Genomic DNA, 22,403 nt, shown 5'->3' on the forward strand with positions numbered 1-22,403 from the left:
CAGGGCTGGGGACAGACCAGGCTGGCTGGATGCTGTGGCTGACCCAGCACCCCCAGGATGATTCTGCATTCCCAGGACAAGGCTGTGCATCCTTTACCCCAAAGTCCACCCCAGCTGCACATGAAATACCATCCTGCAAACAACTCATTCAGGCAAGCGGGTTCTCTACACTGCAAATGGTTAAAGAATTTCTTTTCCTTTGGCACTCTGACAAAACAAGAATCTTACTGCAAGTGGCACCACAAATTCAGGGAAGTCCATTGTGTTTGTCACAGCTTCAAAGATCTATTGACAGACAGAATAAAAATGGATGTGAAATTTTATTCACATTGACAATGCTAAAATGAAAATGTAGAGACCAGAGTGCCTCCGGCTCTGGCATCCCCAGCACAGGAAGGAGCTGGAGCTGTTGGAAAGAGTCCAGAGGAGGCACAGAGATGCCCCAAGGGCTGGAGCCAGGCTGGGAGAGCTGGGGGTGCTCACCTGGAGAGGAGAAGGCTCCAGGGACACCTCAGAGCCCCTGCCAGGGCCTAAAGGGGCTCCAGGAGAGCTGGAGAGGGACTGGGGACAAGGGATGGAGGGACAGGGCACAGGGAATGGCTCCCACTGCCAGAGGGCAGGGATGGATGGGATATTGGGAATTAGGAATTGTTCCCTGGCAGGGTGGGCAGGCCCTGGCACAGGGTGCCCAGAGCAGCTGGGGCTGCTCCTGGATCCCTGGCAGTGCCCAAGGCCAGGCTGGACAGGGCTTGGAGCAGCCTGGGACAGTGGGAGGTGTCCCTGCCATGGCAGGGGTGGGATGGGATGAACTTTAAGTCCCTTCCCACCCAAAGCAGTGTGTGATTCTGTGATAAATCAGTGTAATCTCTAATCTACAAAAGCAAATGATCAGTGACACTTGGGTTTACAACAACACCCCCCTTAAGGAGGGGATTTTCCTGCCAGTGTGACACTGTGACAATGAAGCAGCTGCAGTTCCCAGGCCCTCAGGCAGCACCTGCAGCCTCCCCCAGCCAGGAGCTCTCACCTCCCTGCTCCCGCCTGGACCAGAGCCCTTCCTGCCTCCCTAATTCAGGTTTTGCCATGTTTGCTGACCCAGCAGCACTGAGGTCACAGCTCCAGAGCCCATTTCCAGCTTCTTTCTTCAGCTGCTCCTGCCTGTCCCTCTCTGCACCTGGGGAAGGGGTTGATTTTCTCTCTGCACCACACAAATCTCCCCCAGCTCCCTCTTTGCTGCTCCAGGGGAAACCAAATCCTATAATTCAAGTGTTTTAATTGGCTGAAAGAATAAAACCAGGAGCAATATTGTCAAACCTGCATTTAGTCTGAGTTTTGCTGCATCTAGACAGAGCTGATGAAAGGGCTCTTGAGGGTGAGTGTGCTGATTTTTCTCAATTATACCAAGTGGCCTAAAAAGAGGGATTATCTCTCCCTGAGAATCTTGCCCCTATACTGGCAAACCACACTGGAAAATCTGCCCACCACAGAGAGAGGGAGGAAGCCTTATCTTCCAGCACTGATAACTTGGGAACTAGAGATGTAAAAGATGGAAATTAGAATGTAAAAAAGATATAAAAGTGCACCCCAGCAGGCACAGGGGACTGAGCACAGTGGGCTCTTTCTCCTCAGCTTGAGAGCAAACGTGGCTCAGCAGCATCATCACGTAAGAAAACACAAAGCTTCAAAAGAAAGTGATTGAAATATCTTAAATTGAGTCAATTTGAAAAGCAATAATTAATAGAAATAATGTTCTTGTTATGCTGCCTTGATCATTAAGTGCATCTTAAATGCAAATTGCTGAAGAATACCAGCAGATTTGTGGTGTGTTTAATAGCAAACATTCAGCCCTGGTTTTCTAAAGAAGCAGCTGCTTCTGACATTTATCTCAGGTCTTAACATCTGATGAACTGAGTTTCCATTAAGGGTAGTTAATGATAACAAAGCTCTTCCTAGAAAAGAAAATCTACTGGCAGCAAAATCTATAACTTTTAGAGTAAAACTCTAAAACTGCTATTAAGAGCAGCAGGGACTCAGGTTATGGTGTTCTCTGAGATGAAGCTTCACAGACAGCTACAGGGTCCCTTCCAAAGCTCTAAAACCTGTGTACAAACCTTTCCTTGAGAAATGCCAATGAAAAATATTCCTTAGAGAATATCAGTGTTTCTAGCACTTAACAAGACTTCTCAATTTTCAAGAGAAACAGAGGAAGGGAGGATAAAAATGCTGAAATTACACTGAGTTGAGAATGTCAGCTTCTTTCCCTGGTGTCATTCAGAGAGGGGAAAGCAGAATTACACTCACAAAACCCCAGATGTTTGCAGTTTATCTAAGGAACAGCTTCCAGAGGAGTGGTGACACATGAAAGGCCACACAGGCACCTCCTCCAGAGCCCAGGGAGGTTTGTGCTCACAGCTCACAATCCCTCACTGCTAACAAAAACAACTGCCCTGATTTCCTGGCTGGGTTTTGCTCCACTCCACACTGAGCAGAACATTTCTTTTCCCACCTGGATGAACCACAGACCCTCACCCAGCAACTCCTCTGAGCAGTGGTAGCAGAGGCTGCAGTTGCACTCCCCAGGAAGCAGGACAGAAGGACAGAAGGACAGAAGGCTCCCATCCCTCCCTGGAGCAGCAGCTCAGGTGTGCTCCACCTGTGCCAAGGCAGTGCAGGTGGCTTTACTGACTCACTGAAGGTTTCCCAGCTGAAACAGGTGCCAAGAGCTACAGGGTAATAAATGTTTTGCAAGGAGAAATGGGATTGCCTCCCTAAGGCTTTGTACAGAACTGCTTCAGGAATGTGGAAGGCAATGCCAAGGCAGGATTTTCCCCACACAGTCATTGTTTTTCCCAGTAAATAATCCTGCATTTGCTGCCCGGGAAGCACTGTTGTTGTTCCCACAGGGCTTTAATCCTCCTGCAGCTCCTGAGAGCTGAGCAGTGCCAAGACCCTGATGGGTGACAGGGGCTTCTCACATTTGCAGCTACCCAGGTAATTCCAGCCCATCCCTGTGGCTCAGGGCAGCTCAGGAGGGGTGAGGATACCTGGCAGGAGAGTTTCTGTACTGATGTGGTGCCTCGTGATCTGCAAATCCCCCTCGCTGTCAGAGCCTTCATCCTCCTGGATTTCTATGTCAGAGTCATCATTACCTGGTGAAAAACAAAGGCAGCTGGTTAAAACCACCCAAAGCAACCCCAGCCCAGAGCAGCAGGTGGATACAGGAGACAGCAGCAGGTGGATACAGGAGACAGCAGCAGTTCTACCTTTGCTCAAGCCCAAGAGGAATTGAGAATTCCTGCACAGGGCAATGGCCAATCTCCACATCCCCAGGAGAAATCCTTCAGCAAGGGAGAGCCAAAGCAGCACCCACTGGAAAGAGCCTTGGGACAATCCCAGGCTGTAACTTAAAGGTGCTGCTCAAACATCTCCTCTGGGCATGAGGAGCAGCTGCTACTTCAGCAGGTGATTTAAAGACAAAACTCTTTGAAAAGCATTTGGGAAGTGTGTGTTTATTATCCAGGTTTTACCCTGACACCAGCAATGTCAAAACCCATCTCCTGGGACTATTTGCCTTTCATTTAATTCTAGATAAGCACAGTTCCACATCCCCAGATCAAGGAATGCAGCTCCAGCCAAACCCAAGATGCTGGAGAGACAGGGAAGCTTCCAAAGACCAGGAACTTCTTCAGATATTTTCATCATTTGCCTTTGTTTCCTTCTCCCCATCCAAAGCAGAGTTCCCAGTCCAGTGCCAGGACAGACACAACAGGACCCCATGGGAGGACCCAGCACAGCAACATTTGCTGCTGATTGTTTAGAGAAAATAGGCAATTCTTTCCCAGGTACATTTAATTACACACATGTCCAAGCTGAAAATGGAAATAACTACTTTAATTAGGATTAGTAATGAGCTGACACATCTTTGCAGTATTTAATTATCAGACAATATACAAATATTTGACATTTTCCCATCCTCTTTTTCACTGCAATATTAAGTTAATGAGAAAATAATAATGGCAAGGGAAGTTTCTGCCAGCCTGGTAAGATTGCAAGGCTCCAGCAGAGTTAGCTACAATTTCTATTTGCACTTTCTTCTTTGGCAATGAGGGAATCACTCACTGCTGTGTGACCTGGATGCTGCTTCTGTTTGCCTGGCCTTTAGGAAACTGAGATTTTGTTCAGCCTTGCATGGGCAAATCCTTGGGAGGAGCCATGTGGAGCTTCCAGAAAGGATTCAAGTTTGTGCTCAATATATTAAAGAATGAATTTATCATATCTGTGATGGTTCTTATTGCTACTAAAATGCCCTCATTCTTATTTTGTGTGTTTTTCTTCCTTTCTTCTTGGTTATTTTATTTTTAGCAGCAATTTCTCCCTTTCAGGCTTTGTCATTCCTGTTAGGCAGCAGCACTGCCCAGAGCTGAGGATGCTGCAGGGATTTCTTATCTAAAGCTTTCCCATTCCATGTCCAGCTGTGCTTCCTGCTCCTGTCTGGGATCTGCTGAGCATGAGCTGCCAGCTGAGCAGGGAGCTACAGCTTCCCACTGCCAGAGAGCAGGGTGGGATGGAAGAGGGGGAACAAATTCTTCCCTGGGCCTTTAAAAAGCCTGGATTGCCTTTCCAGCCAAATGAAAATATAAATTTATCACCTGAACTCCCAGCATGTCATGGAATGGCCTGGCTTGGAAAAGACCTCAAAGCCCATCCAGTGCCACCCCTGCCATGGCAGGGACATCTCCCACTGTCCCAGGTGCTCCAAGCCCCATCCAGCCTGGCCTTGGGCACTGCCAGGGATGCAGGGGCAGCCCCAGCTGCTCTGGGCAGCCTGTGCCAGGGCCTGCCCACCCTCCCAGGGAACAATTCCTGCCCAATAACCCCAGTACAGCACTTTTCCTGCTGAGTTGTGACTTTGAAATAAATCCTGTTATGGATCCATGGCAAGAGTTTGGGCTTTCCTCGACCAGCCTGGCTGCAGTCCTGGAGCACAGAGCTCAGAGCATCACTGCACTGAGCTCCTGCCAGAGGCTCAGAGAAGTGACAGCTGCAAATTCAGCAATACCCAAATTCCTGCTTCCAAGCCTCCTGCTCCCTCTGGAAATGACACCAAGCACCTTTTCCACTCTCCAAAACCAAATCTAATGTTCCAGTCCAGCCCAAGGCTGCTATGACCAAGCCCAGCTCTGCCCATGTACAATGTGAATTATCAGCTGAGCTGAATTGTGCTGAGCTTAAATCCCAAGGACACAGAACCAGAGCACAGTGCTAAGAAATTATCCCAATATACAAGATAAAGAGAAGCTGAGTACAGGTTTTTTATCAGGATTAAATTAAACACCAGCCCAGTGTGACCTGTCCTAGGCAGTGTTCCACACCAACCCCTCACTCTACACCCAGTGTGCCTAGCTCTCACCAAAATATTCTTAAATTCTTAAAAAGTATTCATAAAAAGTGACAGCTCAGAAAGTTTCATTTAACAACATGCAAAAAGACTTATTGCCCTAGAAGCCACAATCTCATTTGTGTACCACTGCACAGACAACTACAATCAATTTTGAAGAGACAAGGAACATTCCTTATGAAAAAAAAACCATTTTTTCCTCAGGATCAGCATAAAGCAATGAAGATAATCAACCACAAATTGCCATGTGCTTGTACATGGAGTACAGAACCCACTGAATGGAGCTGGCTTATGAGATTTATATGGGTTTACATGAGGATTATTGGAGTTCTCACAACAGACTTATTTATTATTATTCAGCAATCCATGTGCCCCAACTGAGGCCAAGCTGGCAGCTTGCAGAAGCTCCAGACTGAGGTTTTAAGCAGCTCTTGTATTTTTATTATGAAAAGGTAATCAGCAGAACAAGTCTGTAAATTGTGCTGGGCCCATCTCCCCACTGCTGTGATTGCCTCTGCTGCACAGAAAACACTCCAAATATCAGCCTGAGAGAGGATATATTGGGATTTTAAACCCTACTTGCCTCTCATTTCAACATTTCTATTTCATAAAGATGGGTTTCAGTCAACTAAATTAGTTTCCTTTAAAGCTGTCCAGCCACAAAAAATACATCCTGGTTCCACTGATCTCCAAAGGAGGGATTTTTGTTCCTGCTCCCAGAAAAAAAATCAGAGCTGATACCTGGACAGATAATACTACATTGAAATGATTTAATTTCTGGTAATTTGCAATGCTCGAAGGAAAAGCAGCATGATTTAATAACTTAGCAGTGATTTCAGTGCAGATTTGGTAGTTTGCATCAATATTCCAAGCAAAGGTATCCAGCTGTAAAATAAGAAGTTACTGTGGTGAGGATAATGAGCACAGTGGCCATTGTTTATTGATATGCTCTGGAATTAGCTGTAAGTGCTGTGCAGTGTGTCCAATTTCAGAAAATCACTGCCTTGCAAGCACAGGCACTGCTCCACAGCAATTACTGCAGCCAGCAGGATGCTGCTTGGGTGAGAAAACATCATGAGAACAATCAAATGGGCAACTGGCAGCCACTTGATCCCAAATGAAATAAAGAGCAGGAAACAAGGGAACAGCAAAAAGCAAAGGAGGGGGGATTGGGGTTTTTGATGTGTTTTGAAGGAGAGTGAAGCCCAGTGCCCACTGAAAGCCTCAGCTCTGCCAAACCCATCCTACTGTCACACCAAACCCACAGCACCAGCTCTGCATCAGCCACCACACTCCTAAACCCACAGCTCTGCAGGCTGAAGGGAAAGAAAGGCTTGGACAGAAAAATATCTGGAGGGAAGGTCCTTTGTCCTTAGCACAAAACTGAGATCTCTCATCCCTCCCTGAGAGGAATTCAGCCAGGTACTGAGATGTAACTCCTTGGAATTCCATGGAAAACTTGGGATATTCAGAGCTGTGCAGCAAAAACTGGGCAGTAAGAGCAACATACAGAACAAGGTTGGAGAGGTAGCTCTAAGTGCACTTATTTACCTTGCATGGTCATTTTAAGGTCACAGAATTATGGAATAATTTGGGTTGCAAGGGACTTTATTGACACCTCCCTCTAAGCCAGGCTGCTCCAAGTCCATCCAGCCTGGTCCATCCACAGAATCCAAACTCCCAATTTATCAGTGAGGATGATTAACCACTGCCTGGGGAACCAATAGGTGTCAGCCACTTGAAATAATTAAAATTAACTCAGGATGACAAGCTCCACTTAAACTGGGATTTGGAGTTTTAGCAGGAGTGAGCAGTTAGGTTATTTTTGGGCCCATTTGATCAAGAGGTCATATTTGGTGACCAGAACTATTTCTAACAGTCTTACAAGCCAAAAATCCATCCAAGCACTATAAAATTAGGTCATGAATTTGCAGTTACCCACCAAGCACCACACAAAGCTCCTGTGGACCAGTTCCAAGTGTCTCTCACAAGAAGATGGATGGCCCAGGCACCAGCAATATCATCCAGGAATCATCCAGGAGCCACCTCTCCAACCCCACAGCTGCTGAATGGGGCTTTTTGTTGGTCTGCATCAGCTCTGGAGCAGAAAGGGTGCACCCAGGAGCATCAGTTAAATCCTATGGTCATTGCTGAACAAGATTCCAGTAGTGCAGATTTCCAAATGCTGGGGAAATCAATGTTTATTCATTCCACAGACCAAGCAAGAGGATCCAGGGTGGACTGAATGGAGCAGCACAACAGAAAGTGGAAGAGTCACTGAAAATTTCAGTTTTACAGCAAGTACTTCCCTGTATTTAAATTAATCCTGGGCACAGCAGTGGCCAAAAGAAATAAAGGAAGTATCTTGAGAAATTCAAAGTTTTTATACTTTCAAAACAAAATATTTAACTTTAAAAAAATATATTCCTATAAGAAAGGTGGACAGAGACTTTGGACAAGGATGGAGTGCCAGGACAACAGGGAATGGCTTCCCACTGCCAGAGGGCAGGGATGGATGGGATATTGGGAATTAGGAATTGTTCCCTGTGAGGGTGGGCAGGCCCTGGCACAGGGTGCCCAGAGCAGCTGTGGCTGCCCCTGGATCCCTGGCAGTGCCCAAGGCCAGGCTGGGCAGGGCTTGGAGCAGCCTGGGACAGTGGGAGGTGTCCCTGCCATGGCAGGGGGTGGCACTGGATGGGCTTTGAGGTCCATTCCAGCCCAAACCACTCTGGGATTCTGTGATTCTGTACTGTCTTGTTTTAAATTGATAAAAAGCTCTTGAAGAACGTGAGAAAACGCATTAGAAGAAATGTGTAAAAGAGTGAAAAATATCTGTAAATGCAGTAAGCTGAAGAATTTGAAAAAATATTTCAGTTTAGAAACATTCCAAGTTGCTCCTTTTTGCTCAACAAAATTTTTGCAATTTTGGATAAACCTGATGAAATAAATTGAATTTCTGCTGTGGTCAGGGACCTTCCCTGGCCTCTCCTCTCACACAATCCAGCACCAGAGCATCCAATACCCACACCTGACAGCAGAGCCACGTCCAGCCTTCCCCAAGCAGTGTCTGATACACTGTTCCAAGTGTCACTTTGACATTAACAAGTTTCAAGCAATTGGATTTGCTACATGGCAGCAGTCCTGATGTGGCACAGGGGCAGCAGATATCAGCCTCTCCCAGGGCATCTTCTGCCAAGCAAAGATTAGAAAAATAACAACAACTTCCTCCTTGCTCAGCACAAAAGACATTTTTATACTGCTGCAAATACTTAATTATGTGTAATTTCATCAGGCAGATAATTCTCAGAGCCTGATCTGTAGCAAGAGTTCAAAATCTTTATGTTGTTTAAGAACAGTATTTCAGATAATTTAGTGTTGATTTTTTGTTTTTTGGGTTTTTTTTTGGTGCAGTGTTTTTATGGAGCTGCTCTGTCAGAGACAAAGCTGATTTGACACGTGTGGAAGCAAAAAAACCCCAACCAAACCAAACAAACAAACAAACAAACCCCCCAAAAACGAAACAAAAATACCCAAACAACCCCCCAAAAAAACCCAAGCCCCCCAAAAAACCCCCCAAAAAACATTTAAAAAATCCCCACCAGACTTTTGATTAATAACACTAAACAATTTGGACAGTTTTATGTGAGTACCATATCCACAGACTTTTTTTATTGTTAATACAGACCTGCACAACTCAACTTCCATCCCACAGCTCTCCTTTATGAGAAACAGAATTTAGGCTTCTCAGCCTGAAACTGAACTGAGAGCTGTCCAAAACTGCTGCAGCTTCATTGCAGAGAGAAATGAGGAATTAATTTGGAACCCTTCTTACCAAATTAGCAGGAGATAAGGTCAGGGGACCCAGACAATGAAGAGCTGATCGATGCTGTGGGTGTGGGAGAGTAACAGAGCTCACAGGGCAGAGAGGATGCTGACTTTTATCAATTAATGGCAACAAATTTATCACTCCCACAGCCCACACTGTTGGGAAAGCCTCATTAAGTGTTGTGCAGCTCCCAGGGGCAAAGTGTTACCAGAGGGAGAGTGTTGGGAAGGATGGAAGTTTGACAAGAAAGTCTCACAGATATGTGTGTGCTTAGCAGAAAGATTTTTAAATGTAGAGTCTGATGAAGGAATAGAGATGGAAGCAAGTTTTGATATAGAAGAAAAGAATTGCTGAGCCAGTCTTACTAGATAACTAAGAAAGCAAAAGGTTTGTTAGTTAGAAAGGGTTTTTATGACTCAAAGGATAAACTTACTTCAAACAAGAAGATGTTTTTACCAAGCAGAAAGAGAGCACAGGCAAACAAGTCAGCAAAGTTGCAAGTAGAAAAAAAAGTCTTAGAATTTCCTACTGTAAGAAAACTGAAAAACAACTTCTAGCTTAAACTGTAATGTACTGACTTTTAGTGATTGGAGAATAGTAACATGAATATGGTAATTACAGTAGTTAGGATAGGCTAGAGATAAAACTTAAGGTATAGATTGGTGCTTCTGTATGAAGATGCTCAGCAAAGTATAAACTGCAATGTAACCAAAAGAAAAGTATATAATGCACTGTAACCAAAAGAAAAGTATATAATGCAGTGTAACCAAAACCAAAGGGTCTCCAGGCCTGCCTGCAGCTGGAGCTGACAGCTGGAGGCACAGGCTCTGTCACCCACAACCCTGGACTGCTGTAACCTCTTGGATACAATAAAGTGCATTTTAGAGAGCTGCCTGGAGTCCCACATCTCTCATTTAAGCTGTTAGGAGAGAAGCTGCCCTGCAGCCCCTCTGAGGAGGGAAGCAATGAACCTGCTCCAAGGCAGCTCACTGCCCCACCCCAACATTCCAGGGCCAGCCAGGGAGCCCTGGGAGAGCCAGGCCAGCCTGCCCACCCTGCACTGAGCACAGAAGGAGCTCATCCTCCATCTCCAAGCCCTGCTGTGTCAGCAAAACCAAACCAGGGCCCACTTCAACCATCCTTGTGTCTGCTGGGTGGAAGGCCCAGACAACAAAGCCCTAAGTTTCCAAACAAACCGAAGATGGAATAAAACTTTGGATAAAAGCACCTTGCTTTGTGTGGGGGCACTACTCAAGAATGTTAAGTGGAATAATGAAGTGTTCAGCAGGGTCAGTGGTGACAGGACAAGGAGTGACAGAGCCTGTGCCTCCAGCTGTCAGCTCCAGCTGCAGGCAGGCCTGGAGACCCTTTGGTTTTGGTTACATTGCATTATTTACTTTTCTTTGCTGAGCATTTTAATACAGTAGAACCAAACTATACCTTAACTTTTATCTACAGCCTATCCTAACTACTATAATTACCATGTTCATGTTACTATGCTTTAATAACTAAACGTTAGTACATTACAGTTTAAGCTAGAAGTTGTTTTAAACTGAAGTAAGGTCAATTTAGACAAGAAATTGGGAATTAGGAATTGTTCCCTGTGAGGGTGGGCAGGCCCTGGCACAGGGTGCCCACAGCAGCTGTGGCTGCCCCTGGATCCCTGGCAGTGCCCAAGGCCAGGCTGGACAGGGCTGGAGCAGCCTGGGACAGTGGGAGGTGTCCCTGCCATGGCAGGGGTGGGATGGGATGAGCTTTAAGGCCCCTTCCCACCCAAACCACTCTGGGATTCTATGAAACATTTTTCCCTCCAAAAACCTGCCTCACAAAGATGTTTCTGATGGTGAAGTCCTTCTCTACTCTTCCCTTCCTGGCTCCTTGCAGGGCACATCCTCTCAGGAGCATGCAGCACCAGAATCCAAGGAGCTGAAAGGCTGAAGTGCTCAGGCTGCAGCACCTCTCAGCATTTCCTCACTGATAAAATCAGTGCCAGATGCAGCTGCAGGTCCCTGGCAGTGCTCTCATCCCTCAGGTGATGCCTGCTGTGGTCTGAGCTGCAGGATTAACCCTGAGAGAAGGCTGGGCAAAGCTGCTCAGAGGTGCTGAGCCCACCCTGCTGCTCTGGCTTTGCTTCCTCTTGTGCCAAATGTGCATTTTCCCTGTGTGAGGATAACAGAGCTGCTCTGCAAACAAGCTGTGCCATGTCAGACACCAAGTACTTCATTCTCTCACCACAGCAAAGCTCTTGGGTTTGAATTGTTTAAAGGGCAGCTTTTAATTAATTACAAGAGGAGGGGCGGTCTGCACTCAGGGGAGAGCCCAGGTTGTTAAGTATGAGCAGACTGAGGTTTTGGGGAGCTTTAAACATCCCATTAATTAACTTCTGTGCTCCTGACTGGAAAACAGCCCCAGAGGCAAATTTCCTGTCAGCTCCACCCCTGCAGAGTTTCCCAGACAAAGGCAGGGTGGAGCTGACAGAGATGAGATGATTTGCCAAGGTGATGGGACAGGCAATAAATGAGGCAGCTCCGGAAAGCAGGATCCTGGTGCTCTTCTCACTAGAATAAATGCTAATTATGACAATTTGGTACTTGAATTAAGATGTATTATGGTAATATTTGAGGTCATTAAAAGTAATAATCACATTCTTAGGTGGCAGTTAATTCAGTCACTAAAAGTTCCTTTTATTTCAGAGATGGAAAGTGACAGGACAGTTTTCCAGCTGAAAATCCACAGACAAGGACAAAGCAGGGCAGCAGCAAATTTTCATGTTATACCTCACACTGCCAATTACTGGTGACTGATGTCCACCTCCTGATGAACTTTTTTACCTCAAAAATTCTCAAGACATCAGGACTTGGACTTTTTCATGCAAATAAATCCTTGAAATAATTCCACATTTTTGTAATTTATGTTACAAATCCTGTATTTCAGCTGAAAATTCCTCACTCTTTACCTCACTGATATGAGATCAAAGATGGGCAGAAATCAGTGAATCTCCTCTTTCACGAGTTTGCTCTGAAAATCTCAGCCACCAAACAAAGTGTGAAGTGCAACTTTTATGTCATTACTCAATTTCAGCTTTCATGAACTCTCCCTCTGACCCTGAGAATTAACTTTCCTCCTAGTTTCTCCAAGTATCAAATAAAAATGCAGAGACTGCAATATTAAATTCCCAGGGGTAGTTCATGATCAAGTTCTGGCTGGTGTTTGGCTCAAAAAGAGCAGTATCTGGTTTGTGAGCTTTCTACACTCTCCAGAGGTCATTAATTCCCTTCTGATCCTAATTAAGAAGTAGTTCAGAAAAAAAAAAAAAAAAACCCTCAAATTTAAATTGCATTCCCCTTTTGCAGGTACATTAAAATCAAAGAAATGCAGGGAGGCAAATGTGGATCCTGTTGAGAAGATTGATGATAGTAGAGAGGATTTTAAGCTGGGAGTTTTCATCTGGGAAAGTTGTGATGTGTCAAAAAGAATCATTCTGAACACAGAACCAAAGAGGGCCAGAAAGGGCACTCTGGTTTGGCAGGACACCCCAGCACGTGTGTGATGGGGCACAACCAGCAGGACCCCTCACCTCCATGAAGCAGCTGGCTGAGAAGAATCCTCTGTCCAAGTCTGCTCTCAAGGCAGCAATGCCCTGGGGCTGGGACAAGTCTGTGTGCCCAGGCAGGGCTGGGAGCAGGGAAATGAAGCCTCAACCTGCCCTGGGATTGCCCAGCACTCACCGGCTGACCATGGCCATTCCTCAGTTCTGCAGGGGGAACTGGCAAGGCAGGGGAACATTTCCCAGAGAAACATTCCACAGAGGAACATTTCCCACAGGAATATTCTCCAGAAGAACATTACACAGAGTAACATTCCACAGAGGAACATTTCCCCAGAGGAACATTCCACAGGAACATTTCCCAGGGGAACATTCCACAGAGGAACTTTCCCCAGAGGAACGTTTTACAGAGGAACATTCCTAGAAGAACATTCCCTGGAGGAACATTCCACAGAGGAGCACTCCACAAAGGAACATTCCACAGAACATTCCTATATGAACATTCCCAGAGGAACATTCCTAGAAGAACATTCCCCAGAGAAACATTCCACAGAGGAGCACTCCACAAAGGAACATTCCACAGAACATTCCTGTATGAACATTCCCAGAGGAACATTCCACGGGAACATTTCCCAGAGAAACATTCCACAGGGGAACATTTCCCACAGAACATTCCACAGAGGAACATCCCCAGAAGAATATTCCCTCAGAAACGTTCCCAGAGGAACATTCCATAGAGAAACATTCCCCAGAGAAACATTCCACAGAACAACTCCCAGAGGAACATTCCACAGAGGTACATTCCATTGAGGACCATTTCCCAGAAAAACATCCCCAGAGGAACATTCCCCAGAACATTTCCCACAGGAACATTCCACAGAGGAACTTTTCCCAGAGGAACATTCCACAGAGGAACATTCCCAGAGAGATGTTCCATAGAGGAACATCTCACAGAGCATTCCCCAGGAACATTCCACAGAGGAACATTTCCCACAGGAACATTTTACAGAGGAACATTCCCAGAGAAATGTTCCATAGAGGAACATCTCACAGAAGAACATTCCCCAGATAATTTCCCAGAGGAACATTTCCCACAGGAACATTCCCAGAAGAACATTTCCCCAAGAAACATTCCCCAGAGGAACAGTTCCCACGGGAACATCCCACAAAGGAACATTTCCCAGAAGAACATCCCACAGAGGAACATCCCATAGAGGAACATCCCACAGGAACATCCCAGAGGAACATCCCACAGAGGAACATCCCACAGAGGAACATCCCACAGAGGAACATTCCATAGAGGAACATTTCACTGCTGTCCTTTAAAGTTGTCATGATTCCACTTGTTCTGCCCCTGCCTGCTGACTCTGTCATCACCCCACATGCCCTTGGAAGAGGACACTTCCACATGGAGTAGCCAGCACTTAGCAACTCCTCTGCTACTACAAGAGGTGAAGGAAATGCCACTCACCTCCGCTCTTGAGCAGGTGCTGCTCCTCCTCCTTCAGCCTGTTCTGGATCAGACGTAGCATGTTGGCTGCTTCCTGCAAGAAGAGGAAAGAGCTGCCTTGGCAAAGCTGCCACAGGGACTAAAAAATGTCCTAAAATTTCCTGTTTTATGGAAAACCAGGTCTGATTTGAAACATGGAGTTCCTGCCTACTTTGTGAGGGTCAGGATATAAAGGCCAAGTCAAGCAGTGCACTGAAATTCAACCTTAGATCCCCACTGGGTAAAACATCTCTTATCCCATGGAAAATTAGTTTATTTGTCTTCATCCCTGCTGTTGCTTTGAAAAGCACACTTTGGTAGTTGTTTCCAGCCAACAGTCCATTAAACACCAGGATGGTTTGGGAAATGACTGCACTTCCTGACACACATCCAAACCAGAAAGAATCCACACCTTCCCAAGCTCCAAACCAAACTGGGGCAAACAACTCTATCAATAAGTTGGGAAAGTACAGCCATTATTTATTAAACCACTCTGGTGTAAAGAGAACCAACCAAATGAAGGTCAGTGACACTCAAAGTCACAGAATGGGACCTTCCTAGCCCATTTTAATGATATTTAGCCTAAATTTGGGTAATGCTAATGGTGAAGAGCAAATGAAACATGATAGAGTAGGTGAGATCTGAATGCACAGATTCAGGCACAGCCAGAACCCACAACAAGAACAGGTGGCAACAGCTGATAGAAGATTTAGCCACAAATTTTGCTAATTTTAGTCTCTTCAATTCCAGTCAGGCAGAGGAAAGTTAATTAATTGTAGACTGAAATAAGATTTTCCTGAGTCTTTGATTTTTCTATGCAAAATATGATTCTAATTAAAAGTTGCTCTGATGTGATCAGACCTCCACACTTACAGAGCACTTGTGGGAAGGAAACGTGGACTCAGCTGGAATTTCCATGGGACAGAGGGAAGAAAGCAAGAAGAGCATGAAACGTAGAATGGAGCACAAGTTCTTCACACTTTCATGTGGAAATGTGTTTCCATAAGTATGGAGGCTGAGAAAGGAACCTCCAAGGCCTGTCACTGTCATATTTTCTGAAAAATCCCTTCACCAGGATTTCCTCTCCTGAGTAGCTGAGATGCCTCAGAGAAAAATGAAAGCAGTAATTATCTGATTGCTTCTCCTGTGTTTTGCTGCTCTGGAATGTGGTTTGGACATTGTGTACCAACTGGTCATTGGTTGGTTTCATGTGAATGGTTTTAACTTAATGACCAATCACAGTCAGGCTGTGCCAAGACTCTGGAGAGTTTTTCATTAGTATCTTTTTAAGCCTTTTGTAAGTATCCTTTCTCTATTCTTTAGTATAGTTTATTATAGCATATATTATGTAATATAATATAATATAATATAATATAATATAATATAATATAATATAATATAATATAATATAATATAATATAATATAATATAATATAATATAAGCCTCCTAAGAACATGGAGTCAGATTCATCTTTCCTCCCTGTCAGAACCCAGGACATTCCTCTGGCTGCCCTGGAGGACTCGAGACCCTGGCAGGGGCTCAGAGACCTTGGCACGGAGTCAAAGACACCTGTGCCTTTGATTTTAGCCCATAGAAACAATTCCCAACTTTGTGTGAGGATTTAGAAGCCACAAATGTTTGAGTAGAATGATAGTGAATTTGTCACAGGGTGAAAAAGTAGAATTTTGGGGATTTAGAATCGGGGTTCAAGAGGCAAGATGGAGGAATCTGGGTGTGTCCTATCCTCCTTCTTCTTCTTGTCCTTCATCTTCTGCTGTGATGGTGACACTTTTGGGTTGGTTTAGAGTAGAGACAGACTGTCTAACATAGGTGATAGGTATTGAAAAATTATTGTAAATAAAGCACAGGTAGTTTTTGGTATAAAAAGCTGACACCACCCCAAGGGCAGGGACTGTGCCACAACCCGACCTGCTGGACAGATCTCAGCAGGGCAGAGAAAGAATGGAACAGATAAGAGAAAATAAACAACCTTGGAAAGCAGAACTGAGGAATCTCAACTTCTTCAGCTGTGGGGCTGGGAAAAAGAGATTTTGTAACACCTCAGGGTCATCTCAACCACAGAAACCTGAGACCTCACCACAACAGGGGACCCCAAAAATGCCACAAAGGCCCCCCCAGCACAGGAGGAAGTTGCTGGAAATAGAGGCCTGGGGACAGACTGGAATGGTCCAACACAACTTGGCAGAAATATCTGTCCTGGGAATTGAAATTCAGACTGGAAAAGCTTGCAGGAAGATGTTCCCAAGTGGGAGAGATGTGTCACCTGTAGCTGATGAGAAACACAGCTCAATGCCTCTCTCAAGGAAATAAACCCAAAAATCTGCTTTGGACAGTGACACAAACTGCCTGCTCTACAAACTCAGTGCCAGCAGAGACAGGAATGTTGCCAGTGGATCCTTGGGACCAAAGGAAGAACCCTGAGAAACTGAAGCAGGTGTGACAGTGTCCATGGGGATAAAGCACAAAAGTCAGGATGGCAAATGCCATGGAGCAGCAAGTGGCATCAACAGGACTGCTGCAGTCTCCAAACTGATGGATGGGCTCTGCAGGGAGAAGCTAATTCCTGCAGAAACAAGCCAGGGAAAGACACAAGCATGTAACTCATTTCATGTAGACTCAGAACATTTGAAATACTCTGTGGAGGGAACTTCTCTCCTTTAGGATTTCCTTCTTCATGATTAACACCCTCCACCCTCTCAGTGCCAGCAAAGCCTCTTCAAAAATGATGAAAATTCAAATGTGTGTGGACCTGAGGCAAAATTTGCAGAGTTCTCTAGCCAACAGTGTTTCCTTTGGTCATTGCAAGACCTCCCTCTGCAGTCCCAATATTTCCTCACTGAGCCTCACTGCTGTCATCTTTTTCTTTACCTCTTCCTCCCAGCCAGCCCTAAGGTTTAAATATGGTCAGACATTTAAATAATCCCCTGCCCCCATTCCCAAGGCAGCTTCCCTCCTGCTGTGTCCCTAGGACAGATGGATACCTGAGGGATCATCCCCCACCTGGATCCCAACCCCACTGGCTGCTGCAGCCCTCACAGTGCACATGGCAAAGAAAGGAAAAACCTGGACAAAAAGAAAAGGACATTTCCCAAATGTCATGGGGACAAATTCATAAGCCAGGAAGCACATTTAGAATGTTCACAGAGCAGTGGAATAATCAGCACAGACACAATCACTGCCTGGCACTGCAATTCCAGGCACACACCACGACAGCTGAAGCTGGCAATTCCAATTTAGACAAATGAGAGCTCCCCTGCCCTGCTCCTTCCCTTCTCCCACTCTCCAGCTCTGAGAAAAGCACTTGTGCAGTGACACAAAAGGAACCTGCTGCAAACTAACCCAGCAAAACAAAATTAAGGCAGGCAAATTCTGCAAATTCTCCAGTGCAGCTCAGAATGTGCCTACCCAAGGTCCTGACTGGAGGATGGGATGCTGCACCTGTGGGGGAAACAGCAGGGTGAAGAAAATGGGGTTTATGAACTTAAACTGTGAGAGAAATGAAGGCTAAAAGAATGTTTACCCATACAAATGAGCCACTTTTCCCCTTCCTCCAGCCCTTCCTGCTGCCAGCAGCTCAGCTGATCTCATTGCAAGGCAGCCCAGACACTTAATGGGCAGAAAAAATGTTGTTTTTCTGCTGGTTTAGGTTTCTGAATAACTTGATGCACAGCTGGGCAAATGCCACTGTCAGCCCAAGGGACCTGCTGAGCCTGTGCATCCTCCCTTCCAAAGCAGCCCCTGGCTCCATCCCTGCCACATCCTGCAGGAGCTCATCCAAAACTGCAGCAACAGAAAATGTTTTAAAAGGGCAGCTCCAAACCATCAGTGAACTGCTGGTTACTGTCCTTAGCAAGTGACATCTTCAAAGAGGGCCAGAAGGGATGGCAATCCAAAAATCTAGAGAGTAACCAGAATTTATCACTTGATGTTTTAAAGGTTTTGAGTGCCTGCAATCATCAAAGCTGCATTTTTGGGCCTGAGCAGCTCCCACCTCCCATGGTGACAGCACCTCAGCAGATGTGATTTATGGCAGCTCAGCCATAAATCAGAGTTGTTTCTGTTTGAGCTGAGCACCTGTGAGTGACCCAGAGCTGTGGCAGGCACAGGAGCTGGGGGTGATGGACTGGAACACTGCAGGTGCTCCTGGAACACACAGGGCTGTACCAGGGCTGCTCAAGTGTCACATCTCCCTGCAGTGACAGGGTGACAGCTCCATGAAAATACAGATGTGTCCCTGTGCTCCTGCAGGGACAGCCTCAGTGCCTTGGGATGCTGGATGGGAAGGAAACACTGTTTAAGTCCTGTTCAGTCTCTGCAGTAAGCAAAGAGCAGGAGCTGCAGCAGGCAAACCCTCTCTGGATCATCCTCTGCAAGTGAATTTTATCAAATGAGGTGGCAGCTCCCACTGGGGAATCACAGTGTCAGCTCAACACAATTTAAGTACCAATTAACACAAAATCCAAACAAACCTGCCCCTTCAGAGACTCCCAGGGCTTTCAGGGTACCAGGGATCACTGGGGCTGAAAATCCTGCTTTAGGGGCAGACAGATGGAAATTCTCCTCCACACATGAAGCAGCTTCTCCTGGATGTAAATCTGCCCAAAGGAGGAATTTTTTGCCAATTTTTGCAGCAAGGCAGGGCTGACACTGAGACCCCCTGAATAACCCTGGCTCCAAGGGACCTTCCAAAGTCCCAGCCCAACCTCCTGCTCCAAGCAGGACCAGGGAATGGGATCAGATCCCAGCACTCAGGGCTGGAGTTTATTGGCTCCTAAAGATCTGCAAGGGAGAGACTGATCAACCTGCCTGGGCAACCTCTTCCACTGGCTGAGGCCAAAAGGTGCAGAAGTTTCCTCCCAGCAGCTCAGAATGACTTTTCAGTGCTAATGACCTGTCCCTGCTCTCAGCACAAGGGTGTCCTTAGTCACCAGTGATGTCCCCACCCTCCCTGCAGGCCCTTGGTGACACAGAGCCCACACAGACAAGAGCAGCAGGAAATGCAGAGCCCTTCTGGTGACACACAAAGAATCTAAATCAAATAAGTTTCACCTATGTTTACAATCAACTGGGCTTTTTTTCATGTCCATTTTCTGTTGTTATGGAAATGTTACCTGCCCAGAACACAAAATAAAATGTTTTTTGTAGATTGGAGTTGGAATGAGACAATTCAGATACTCTGCATCTTCTTCAACTGGCAAAGCAGATGATTTTCCACCTGACTATGAAAGTCTTTGCAATAAATTGTGTCAGAATGTTTTAATATGCTCTGATCTATTGCTCTCTGCACAAGTAGAACAGTTTTGGGTTCCAGTGTGCAGGCTCTGGGCTGGGAGGGGTGGCTGGGGTGATTTTGTTTTTGAACAGAGGCCATGGAGAACATCTCCCAGCAGGAGACCCACAGAAAACTTTTTCTGCCACTGACTCAAGGGTACATGACTGCCAGTCCCTCATCCCTGTCCTTTATGGTGTTCCTGATGTTCCTGAGTTTTGGGTTAAACCATAACACCAAGCTGGAATTCATGAGAAATCATAAGACTGAAGACAACCCTGCCCCTGCAGATTGCAAAGCAGCAAGTCTGACAGCTCAAAAGCAGAAGAATAAAAATGATGCAGTGTTTGACCATTTAAAACAGCTCAGCTTTCTCTTTTTTTTTTTTTTTTTTTTTTTAGATTTTAGCTAACCTCAAAGTTTTGGTTGTTTTTTTTTTTTTTTAAACACCAGCAGGATTTTTAATATAAAGAATTTGTGCCCTGCAGCCAGCTGGCAGACACAATTACCACTAAACAGAGAGGAAAGGGAAAGGAGTGGGTGAAATAGGAAGGGAATAAGTACAAAAGCACAGGACAACAAATGGAGCTCAGTGACTTTCTGCATTTGGATCAAGCATTTCAATTTCTGCCTCAGCTATTCCTTTTCTTCTCAGACACTCTCCCAGTCCCAAAAATCTCTCACTGTCTAATGTTTTCATCTTAGCAAGGGAAACAATGTTTCCTTCTGTTTTTTTCTGGAGTGATTTACATTGCTCTGGAGTACCCTTGGAGGAAGGAAACCAATTTGCTGCTGGATTGAAGGGCTCAGCTCACCTTGATTTCATCTGGGCAGCTGCTCCCTGCTTTGTGACTCAACAAAGCACCTGAGATCAGCTCCTGCCACACTGAGGCAGCTGCTTTTGAAAAGAGAGTGGTCACTCTTTCAGCAGGAGGGAGATAAAGGATGAGGAGAAACCATGAGGAGCCTGATGAGAATGTGGCAGCTCTCAATGACAGGAAATCTGCCAAGGCCAATGGGAAAGGGACTGAAGTTCCTGGAAACAGGAGGTACCAACCCACCTGGAGCTGCTCTCGAAGAGCAGAGATGATGTTTCCTGGATGCTGCACTATTGTTAAATAACTCCCCCAAAATTCCTGCTCTGAATGGGACCATGGCTCTCATTATGTCTGACGAGATCTGACTGCAGCGCTGCAGCGTTTGTTCCTTTTTATTCTGTTGAGGAATGCTGGGAGAGAGACAAGATCCACCTGAAACAGTGGGGCAGGAGAACCTTCACCATCAGGCTTGCTCAGCTGTGAGCAGGGCTTTGAATGAGGTCTGGCAGGGAATGACGGTGATGATGATGATGGTGATGATGATGATGCTGACAAGAAACAGGGCACTGTGAACAGGCTCTGGAATGTTCCTTGTGAAGGCAAAACAAGTGGGATCCCACCTCATGTGCCTGAACACAAGTGCATCCATTGTAGGGAACACAAGGAGGAATCAGCTGTGATCCCACAGGGCTTACAGAAATATGGGGTCTCCTAATAAATTGTGGCTCACCAGCTCCAGCACTGACATTTCTCAAAATAATCAATTAGACCTGTTAGATCACTGCTAAAGGGCACTTTCATCAAGAGGAGCCATCAAAACACCTCAGAACTTCTTTGAAAGGTTCCTTTCTTCAAGGACAAACATGTTAATTAACACAGCATCTTTGAAGCCATCAAGAAAATTAGGGGGAAAGCACAAATGCTTTCTGATGTGAGGCCAATGTTTCATCAAGGGAAGCTATCAGAGTGAAAAAAAAAAAACCAGCATGGGTTTTCATAGAATCACAAAATCATTAAGGTTGGAAAATACTTCTGAGATCAAGGGGTTTTTTTGTCAACCATGTCCCCAGGTGCCACATCCACTTGTTTTTTGAATGCTTCCAAGGATGGTGACCCCACCACTGCATGTCCCCATGCCTTTCTGTGAAGAGATTTTCCCTGAAAAATCCTGAACCTCCCCTGGCACAGCTTGAAGCCATTTCCCTTTGTCCTATTGCCAGCTATGATGACTTTGTTTTGGGGGAAAGTCTTTAGGAAGGAAAACTTCCACCAGGGATGTGTGGGAAAGGTGCCCAGCAGAGCCTTCACATGAGGTGACACTTGTAGCAGAAGGCAGAGCCAGGAAAAAAACGAGATTTTTGGCTGATTTACACCAGTGCAGCTCTCAGAGACACCAGCTCAGGCTGCACAGAGCCAGACAGTGAAGTGCATTCAAAACCAGCCCACAGCAACTGTTCTAAAATCAGATTGGTTTAACATTTCTTACACATTTCCTAAAGCTCCCAGAATTACTTGGCAATGTTTGTCCTGACTCCTTCCAGCTCCAGCCCTGCAGCACCCATGGATGAAGTGGAGTTGAAGGGAACAGCACACAACATAACCTGGACATCAACACCTTCCCTCTGGGAACCCAACAGGAGATCACTCAGGGTGAGGAATGGCAGCTTCTCCTTGTTTGTTCTCACCCTGTGGGATGTGTTTGCTGACCTGGGCCAGCTCATGCTCTGTGTGAGCTCTTTTTGCCTCTCTCTAAGCTCTGCCCTTGTATCCTCACGCAGTAAATGAGTAATTTACTCATTCAATCCAGTAGTTCTCCTCCTGGCACAATTCTGGAGTGACTTTTGATGCAATATGAAACCTCTCTGCCCATTTTACTGTGCACAGTGCATGTTTTTTATTGGAATGATCAAACAGTGCACAGCTGGACCCCAGAGGCTGCAGTCTGTCCTTGGAGGCTCTGGGGACTGGAGTGGATTAAATCTGATGCCACAGCTGACCTTGCTTGGGACAGAATGAATGTGTCAGTCAGTGACT

The 22,403-nt window shown here is 45.7% G+C and overlaps 1 protein-coding gene across 2 annotated transcripts in view; it reads right to left on the reverse strand.

Annotated features, from left to right (window-relative positions):
- The window catches only part of CLUAP1 (clusterin associated protein 1), a 60,472-nt gene that overhangs the window by 7,035 nt on the left and 31,034 nt on the right, over positions 1-22,403 (reverse strand). For both annotated transcript variants that reach the window (XM_030958085.1, XM_030958086.1), the window contains exons 9-10: positions 14,243-14,315; positions 3,045-3,149 (exon numbers count right to left, since the gene is read on the reverse strand). In XM_030958085.1, coding sequence (XP_030813945.1) covers positions 3,045-3,149; positions 14,243-14,315 — 178 coding nt within the window. The remainder of the gene's footprint in view (positions 1-3,044; positions 3,150-14,242; positions 14,316-22,403) is intronic.

This window comes from Camarhynchus parvulus, chromosome 14 (assembly GCF_901933205.1).
Source record: "Camarhynchus parvulus chromosome 14, STF_HiC, whole genome shotgun sequence".
Taxonomy (NCBI): Eukaryota; Metazoa; Chordata; class Aves; order Passeriformes; family Thraupidae; genus Camarhynchus; species Camarhynchus parvulus.